An 8,832-nucleotide genomic window follows, 5' to 3' on the forward strand; every position below is an offset into this window, starting at 1 on the left:
CATTAATGTAATAGACTCGAGAAAGTATTTCCCAGCATCACTGAAGCTCAGATTCTTGATGACGACGTCACAGTTTCTTTGTTTAAATACTGTCCACTGCATTCTTCAGTCGGACACACAGGGATGTTTTTTGACCGACTTTTTAAACTAATATCAGAAATCTCTGGCCTTGTATTCACATATCAGTACGGTGTTGCCTCCTTTGTCCTGACACAGATACAGTGGAGGTTCCTGCAAATACAGAAACATTCAATACAAAGTATTAATACTCAAAAGAAAAAAGTGCCATCATAAAATATTCTAGTTATTTTAGTCAGCTTTTCTTTTGCTCAAGATGTTTCACCACATCTTCAAGTGATTCAACAACTGAACTGATGGCAGAGTTTCAGAAATGCCTAAAGATTCAAGTTTAAGGTTGCTGGTTTGGACCATGATCTATTATTTGGGAAAATTAAAGTATGCAGTGTCCAAAACACTACTGTATGAGATTGCGTGTATATTCCAGCTGATTATTCTTACTTTTGTCAGAGTTCAGAAATGTTCATCTTATAAGTCAGTTTGTGTCTTATTGGTCTTTCTGAACTCACAAATAAACCTCATTCATGACAATACAAAGCTACAGCAGATGTGTCAGTGCAGTTATAGTGAATTCCTGAAAATCCCTGACCAAACAATGTTTAATAATAGACGGACTGTAAAGATAAGTCGTGTCAGTGTGATAATGTAATGTGCTGAGGAAATTCTAGCATCAATACACAAGCATCCAGTCAAATGATTTGGCTGTGTGATGCAACAGAGAAACTATTGACTAGAATAACTCTGAGTGAATTAAATTAAATGCAAATTTAAAATAATAATAATAAACCAATGATACTGACCGCTATGATTTAAGCAGCAGCAGAAGAAGATTTAAGTAGTTTAACCTGATGAGAATACAGACGACAGATACAGACACACATCACAAATAGTTTAATACAGCGATAAAATACTTGCAATCAAATAATATATAACTGACTGCTGTTACAGGTCTAGTCTGTTCTGTTTTCAATCATGGTTTTCAGTTCTGCTCTCTGTGACCTAGTTTCTCTGTAATAAGTTAATTCGTTTCCATCTTTGTTCATTAATTACCTCATTAGTTCCCTTTGTCCGAGTCATATTCATATTGTATCACAGTGTATTGATGTTCTGTGATTTTCTGAGTTTTGTCATTATTTACTGATTTCACTTGATTTCCTTTCGTCGTGTGATTGTTTACAAACTGTGACAACTTTCACTTTCAATTTTATTTAAAGGTCCAACACATTTGGATCTTGAACATGGTAAAAAATAATAAGAAACATCAAACTATAATCTGAATATTTGGTTTAATCAATTGTTTCAGTGTAATAGCCTACTTAAAATGATCCATCAAACTCAATTGACACAAATAAAAAGTTTATTTTTTTTTCCTGCAAAAAATAAAAAATAAAAATCCTCTCGTCAGAGTATTCAATGTAGGAAAGTCTATTAATTATATTAATAGCCATGCTAATTAAGATCATAATCACCGTTATCATCATAATCATCTTTCATCGTAAACATACTCACTTCTGCGTCACGCGCAGTTCAACATAAACACCACTAGTATAATAAAAACACTGGATTAATATTTTAAATCATGAACACTTACATGCTAAAGGTTCTGCATGGGTCTTTTGTTCTGGCGTTAAAAGTTAGTAAACACCTGCACGTTTTGCGAAATTAAAGTAAAACTTCGCATTAACTTCAGTATAAACTTGCTGCGTATGATGTGATGACATGATATGAAGAAATATCACTATTCCGCCCCTTTTTTTCATTGGCTGTTGAGGTTGTCACTCAAATTGGTAGCTCATGTCTATGACTTCTCTCCTTTAAACCTTTTTATTTGTTTCATCTTGTAGCTAATCTTAACTCCTAGTTTTAATTCCATTAAGGAATTAGCAAGCGATAACCATATAACTTTAAATACAATAAACATTTTAAACACTTGACACAGTTTCTCTTTACCGCTTAACTAAACATTTATCATTCACTATGGATATCCATAATTCCACAACACCACCCACATGAAAAAATACTATAGTCATTTATAGTAAATACTACAGTGTTTTTGAACCATACTATAGTAAAGTGTATCATACTATATAGTATTTACAACATTTTGTTAATGAATGCTATCAGCTTACTGTAGTATTAACTATAGTGAACTGATAAACTGTAATAAATAGTAGTATACTTCAGTTTTTACTACAGTAAACTGTAGTGTATTGTAGTATAATATACCCTATAGTTGTAGAAAACTTAATACAGTATGGGTAATTTGTTTAAATTACTATAGTTGTTATGTTACCACAGCAACTATAGAATTACCACAACAAATTAATTCAAGTACTTTACTATAGTATGGTTCAAAACTGTAAATTACTGTAGTATTTTTCATGTACTCTCAATATGCAGACATTCAGTCTTTTCCCTTCCTTGAACTATAAATTCAGTTTGACGATTGGTTTTATTACTTATGTTCACAAGTCTGTGACGTCCAAGTCAGTCTTTAGGCTTTATTCTATTTTTTTAGCCATAGTTCTTTCTGCTGGTTACTTAATAGTGTATGAGGCAAAATCAAATTGCCCTTCGGAGGGTGACATATAGGCTACAATTTGGAACCCAAGGACAGTCCGTCACCGCGAGGAGAAACAACAACAACAACAACAACAACAACGTGCTGGATATTTCGAGCTGAGTTGCAGTAGTTCCTCTTTATGTTAACATTATTAGTAGAAGCTGTAGCAGTAGCCCTAAGAAAAGAATCCTAATACCGTAATAGAAAAGCACTGTAAAATAACTGTAAATGAAAAGGAATATTTTATAATAAGTCGGCCTATATTATTCAGTTTTACAATAGGAAAGCTTTTGTCTTAACTTCTTCACTTGCAAGAGTTAAAAGCTGTTATTCTGGTTTCAGTGAAAATGATGCGTAACTGGCTGATATCAGTGTGCATCACATTAATGGATGCATTCATTGTAAATGTTTATTTGTTTCCTTGTATAGTTTTACACAAAACAAACAAAACTATAGGTATAATAACACAAAATTAAATGAATCAATCTCATGCATGTCTTTTGGGCATCAAATGTTTAACAGGTAAAACACACACAAAACACACACTCAAGACTTTATAAGGACCCACAGAAACCCTGATATTTAATTCTTACAAAAATACAATCAAAACAATGTCAACAAAAATGTTTCTTAATAAAGTATTTTAATTTGTTTAGCTTTTCTCAATACATTATTTCAAATCAGATTTACAAAGAATAATGTAAACGCTCTATTAAACAGACAAAAGCACCAGTGGAAAGGAGAAAGTCTCCAGTAGATGATGCTGACACTATGAGGCTTAAGACTCTTGCAAAGGCCATATTAAATATACAGCAATATGTAAAAAGAAAATGCTACAAAACATACATGCACGCACAGTCTTCATTCTCAGTTTGGCATAGATATGCATGATGAGTTTTTTTTTACTGTGAATACTTTCTTTTTTTTTTTAAAGAAACAATAGTTGATGAATTCATAAGAAACGATAACTCCTAGTTGATGTGCTGGTGCACGGGTGCAGTGCAAATGCTCACATGTTTTGTAAATCAAACATATGCTGCAGAAATATGTTGATAGGATCCTGTTGGTTCTGAAGGCATACTAAAAGTAACCAGTGGCTTCTCTGGGTTCAGGGCCCTCTTGCAATTTGGGTCCCTTAGTATGAAACTCTGTTGTTCAGAAACTGCTTCTTGATGACAGGAAGCATAATCCAAGCCAGAACCAGCAGAACTATAGTCAATCCAACAATCGTAACGCAAAACCCAACAGCTAGAAGGGGAAGGTGGGAAGAGAACACATTTTAATGTTTTTTCTTTTTAAACCTCACTGTTTAAAGATTTTGTGAAGCTCTCAATGCCTCTTGATTTACTTACTGTGTTGTCTTGTGTTATCAGTTTTGTCATCATCTGTGTTGTAGCGTTGTCCCTTTGATTCTGTGCCTGACTCTGTCGAGGATATCGAAAGGTCAGTCTCACAGTTTACCATCACTTTGCTGTTCAAATCATGATGAATAAACCTCAGCTGTCCACTTAATATTTCTAAATATACACTGAGCTTTTCTCACCTGTGATTGTTACTGTGATCAAGATTTCTCCTTCATGGTCCAGAACTCTGTATGTTCCTGCATCATTGGCTGTAAACTCTTTAATGGTCAGAGACCCATCAGTGTCGGTCAGCAGGTCACTCTGAGCTCCGCTGCTTCGGCTCCAAACCTCCCTCCAACTCGTTCTGTTTTTGCAGTGCACTACTTGATTAGCATTGGAAAGAACATCCAACTTGTGCTCCTCACCGGCTTTCACAGAGATCTCATCTGAGGAGAAACAGCATAAGCATATATTTAAGAGAGAACAAATATAATAATTTATCAGTGGATACAATCAGACATTGAAAACCCATATTTGAGACGATTAATCTTTGTTTCCCATTCATTGTCTCTGCTGGTTACATGCAATATCACACAATTATTAAAGGAAAGCCAGAAAGCAGATGCTCATAGTTTGATTAGTTTTAATTTACCATGAATATGAAGTTGGTACGTCCTGATTTGTTGCTTCAGCTCTGTCTGATCATTATTGTAATAGATGTGCAAAATGTATTTCCCAGCATCACTGAAGCTCAGATCCTGAAGACGACGCCACAGTTTCTTTGTTTAAATACTCGTCCACTACATTCTTCAGTCGGACACACAGGGATGTTTTGACCGACTGTATAAACTAATATCAGAAATCTTTTGACCTCAAATTCACATGGCAGTGTGATGTTTTCTCCTTTTTTCCTGACACCGGTATAGTTCTGGTTCCTACAGGCGGGTTCCTGCAAATACAGATTCATTCAATACAAAGAATCAATACTGAAAAATACATGTGGTGTTTCTCTCTATTCACTGTAATCAGTTTCATCATAAAATATTCTAGGAGAGTTATCTTAGTCGACTGGATTTACTTTTGCTAAAGACGTTTCACTATCCAGGTGTCTTCAGCAATTGTGAACTGATAGCTTTCTTCAATATTTAACATCAGAAATGCCTGTAAAGTTTAAGGTTCGAGTCATGGGCTATTTCTCATGAAAATGAAATTATGCAATATGCAGAAACACTACAGTATGAAAATGTGTCTATGTGTCCCTTTTGATTATTTCCACTTTCATCAGTTCAGAACCGTTCATCTCACGAGTCAGTTTTGTGTCTTGTTGGTCTTTCAGAGTCACAAACAGGCCTCATTCATGACAAACAAAGCTAAAGCTAAAGCAGATGCAGTGCAGCTGAAGTGAATTCGTCAACATCCCAGACCAAACAATATTTATTGATAGCTTAATTAATAACTGCATAGATAGTCATTGATGTCAGTGTGTGATGATTTTAATATGCTGTGAAAATTCTACCATCATCCATAAATATCAACACAATATCTTAACTTACCAGAAGAGAAACAATTGACTAGAATAACTCTACCTGCAACTAAAAGTCAAAAGGTTATACTATTTATAAGAAAACAAATGACACTGACCGTTCTGATAGATGAAGCAAAACAGCAGCAGAAGAAGATTCAAGCATCTGAACCTGATGAGAAAACAGACAGCTGTTATGAGACAAATACAGACACACATCACAAAGAGATTAATACAGCAATAAAATACTTTTCTGAGTGATACATAACAGTTTCGATTTTATTTAAGGATTTATCACATGTGGGTCTTATATGAAACATCAAACTATAATCTGAATCTTTGGTTTTATGCATTTTATAGATGTTCAGTGTAATCATCATCCATCTCAACATGATCCGTCAAACACAAATGTTTAATGGACACAAACAGTTATAGAAATTCAGTAACCTGCTACCAAGAAATCATTTGATTACAATGAGTAAACAGTGTAGAAAAATTCAATAATTACATTAATAAAAAAACATCAACTTAATCTTTGTTCATCAGCATAATGATAAACATGTTGACATTAGCATCGTTAGCAGGTTAGCAGGCAACGCTTTCCACAAACAAACAAAACAAAACTATATGTATAATGACACAAAACACACAAGCTTTATTTGAAAGGATAGAAACTTACATTGTAAAAGTTCTGCATGAGTTTTACATTCTGGCTGTCTAAAATTGATAAACTACTTCATGTTTAGCGAGATTTAAGTAAAACAAAACCGAAAGTATTATTCACAGCTGAGAGCTTCAGAGAGTTTCAGAGACAAAATGGTTGGAGTCTCAATGATGAGGAGAATTGGTCTTTATTGCCCTCTGCTGGTTATCAAAGCTGATTGAGTTGTATGTGGTCTATTAGCTGCACAGATCATATGACTGATAAAACAGTGTGTGTGTGTGTGTGTTTGTGTGTGTGTTTAGATTTGAGAGTCCAGACATAGTCCAGATACAGACAGGTAATAAGAGCTAATAATAAGAGGGCAAAGTCCATCAAATGTGGATCAAATTGAGTATCAAATACGACTGAGTGTCATGCTTAGCACAGCTGAAGTTCATTTTGAACAAGATCTGATGATTTGATTGTTGAGCTCTGATTGTGTCTGAATCTGATGCAGCTTCACAAAGAGACTATTTGAAAGTAAATGTTTCTGCAGATGTAAACTATTTAAACATCCTCTTCATGTTTCATCTTAATATTATCAATAAAGCATTATTTTCTGAACATAGGAAAATATATATATAATTCATACAAAATACAAATCAATAAAACAATAACAACAAAAATGTGTCTTGTAGTTGCAGTTTTTCCACAACGTTTCAAAGCAGATTTACAAAGAATAATGCAAATTCACTATTAAACATACAAAAGTAACATATAAACATTATTTAAACATATAGTTATACAGAAAACTATATATATATATATATATATATATATATATATATATGAGGATGAGGATGAGGAGACCCCCCTCACAATGTAAAGCGCTTTGAGTGTCTAGAAAAGCGCTATATAAATGTAAGGAATTATTATTATATACACTGTCTTTCTTTGCATATTTACCATTTATGTTATGAATACAATTTCTTTCTTTTTCTTTTTTCTTTTTATGAAACAACTATTAATGGATTTAGCAGAAACAGTCATTCTTAGCTGATCAGTTAGGATTGGTCATTTTAATTGCCAGTCCAGATCTTAAGTCTGCTTTACATAAATAAATGCAGATAAGTTAACAAACAGAGGTAGAGGTCCAGCCCAGATGTGCATACACACTGAAAATTAAAATATATTGCAGAAATATGTTGACAGCATCTTCTGCAGATCTGTTGGCTCTGAAGGCAAATTTACAAGTAACATGACTTTTGTACAGATTTTATAGTTAAAGTTATTTTCCTTCAGTCAGTGCTGTGGTGCTCAGTCAGATCTGACAGACTGCACAAATAAATCCTGTACTGTATGATGAGCACAGACCAATTTTGTTTTGTTTTGTTTTAGACTCTGATCCCATCCAGTTCTGAGGGTTTCACGTGTGTGTGAAATTTAGAGCCAATTCTTGAACACATATTGTTTATAACCATTTATAATGTTATTAAATGTGATGTTTACAGTGTTATAAATATGTTCAAGTCGTGTGGTGAATTCCAGCCAGAACCAGTGACGCCACTGCAGTGTGTCCTGTACACCTGTAGTTCCGCCGGCCCTCAGCAGACGCCAGTACGGGCCCTCAATGCTTCTGGTCTCCTGTACTCAGTCCCTCTTTCCTCCTCAAGTGACACCCTGCGGGTGAAGTCTGTGCAGACGCCGAGTAACGTGACAGCGGTCACAATCAGAACCAGCAGAACCAGAGTCAGCACAATCCAGTAGCCTACAGGCGGAAGGGAAAAGTAGGAGAGAGCACTTATTTTATTTTTCAAATTTCTTCCAATCTTTTAATTAACTGTTTAAGATTTTTGTAAAGCTCTCAGTGCCTCCTGTTTTACTCACTACGATATTTAGTGGCATCAGTTTTGTCTTTATCAGTGTCGTCCAGTTTTTCCTTTGTTTCTTTACAGAATATTGAAATGTTAGTCATACAGTTTAGTATTAATTTGTTGTTTAAACATAATATTTCTAAACATCCACTGAGTTTCTCTCACCTGTGACTGTCACTGTGATCAAAGGTTCTTCATCAGAGTCCAGAACTCTGTATGATCCTGCGTCTCTGACGATGAAATTACTAATGATCAGGTTTCCATCACTAATGGTCATTCGTTCACACTGACCTCCATCAGTTCTGCTCCAGACCTTCATCCACTCTGTGCTTCTTCTGCTCTGATGCTGCACTTTATCAGCGTTTGACAGCAGAACATCCAACTTCCCAGCCAGCACACTTATGTGGGGCCCAGATGGTGGCTCCTGGGCTATCTAACTGGGCCCCAGACAGTTTTGTCCGCGGTTTCCATGAGGGCCCCACGTGGGTCAGCCCAGATGAAACAATGAAATTAACTCTGCTCAGTATGCATACTACAGAGTGCTAAAATAAGACTGAAGCAGCACTGCAGTTCATTAGATAATTAAGTGATTAATCTAGTACTGATTGAGCATTAGTGACGAACACCTGCTAAAGAAAAAGAGACGAGCAGAAACACAACAACTACTATTGACTTCCAGCCACAGCCTGCAAAACAACTGCAAATAAAAGACATTAAATCTCTGAAGATCTCAGCAGAGGATTAAACAACTCCACAAACAGCATTACTAGCATCATTATTACTAACCAGACTGACCTTATTTCTGTCAG

General features: G+C 35.1%; 1 protein-coding gene across 1 annotated transcript; it reads right to left on the minus strand.

The window, feature by feature from the left end:
* Window positions 1–3,627: 3,627 nt before the first annotated feature.
* Window positions 3,628–8,300, minus strand: LOC131525197 (uncharacterized). Its single transcript, XM_058752563.1, has 9 exons — window positions 8,189–8,300; window positions 8,037–8,096; window positions 7,763–7,917; window positions 5,626–5,678; window positions 4,867–4,933; window positions 4,637–4,763; window positions 4,185–4,430; window positions 3,994–4,065; window positions 3,628–3,889 (listed from the first exon to the last, which is right to left on the minus strand). The coding sequence occupies exons 1-9, from the start codon at window positions 8,298–8,300 to the stop codon at window positions 3,777–3,779; spliced, it is 1,005 nt and encodes a 334-aa protein (XP_058608546.1). The 3' UTR covers window positions 3,628–3,776.
* Between the last annotated feature and the right edge of the window lie 532 nt (window positions 8,301–8,832).

Source organism: Onychostoma macrolepis, chromosome 19, assembly GCF_012432095.1.
Source record: "Onychostoma macrolepis isolate SWU-2019 chromosome 19, ASM1243209v1, whole genome shotgun sequence".
NCBI lineage: Eukaryota > Metazoa > Chordata > Actinopteri > Cypriniformes > Cyprinidae > Onychostoma > Onychostoma macrolepis.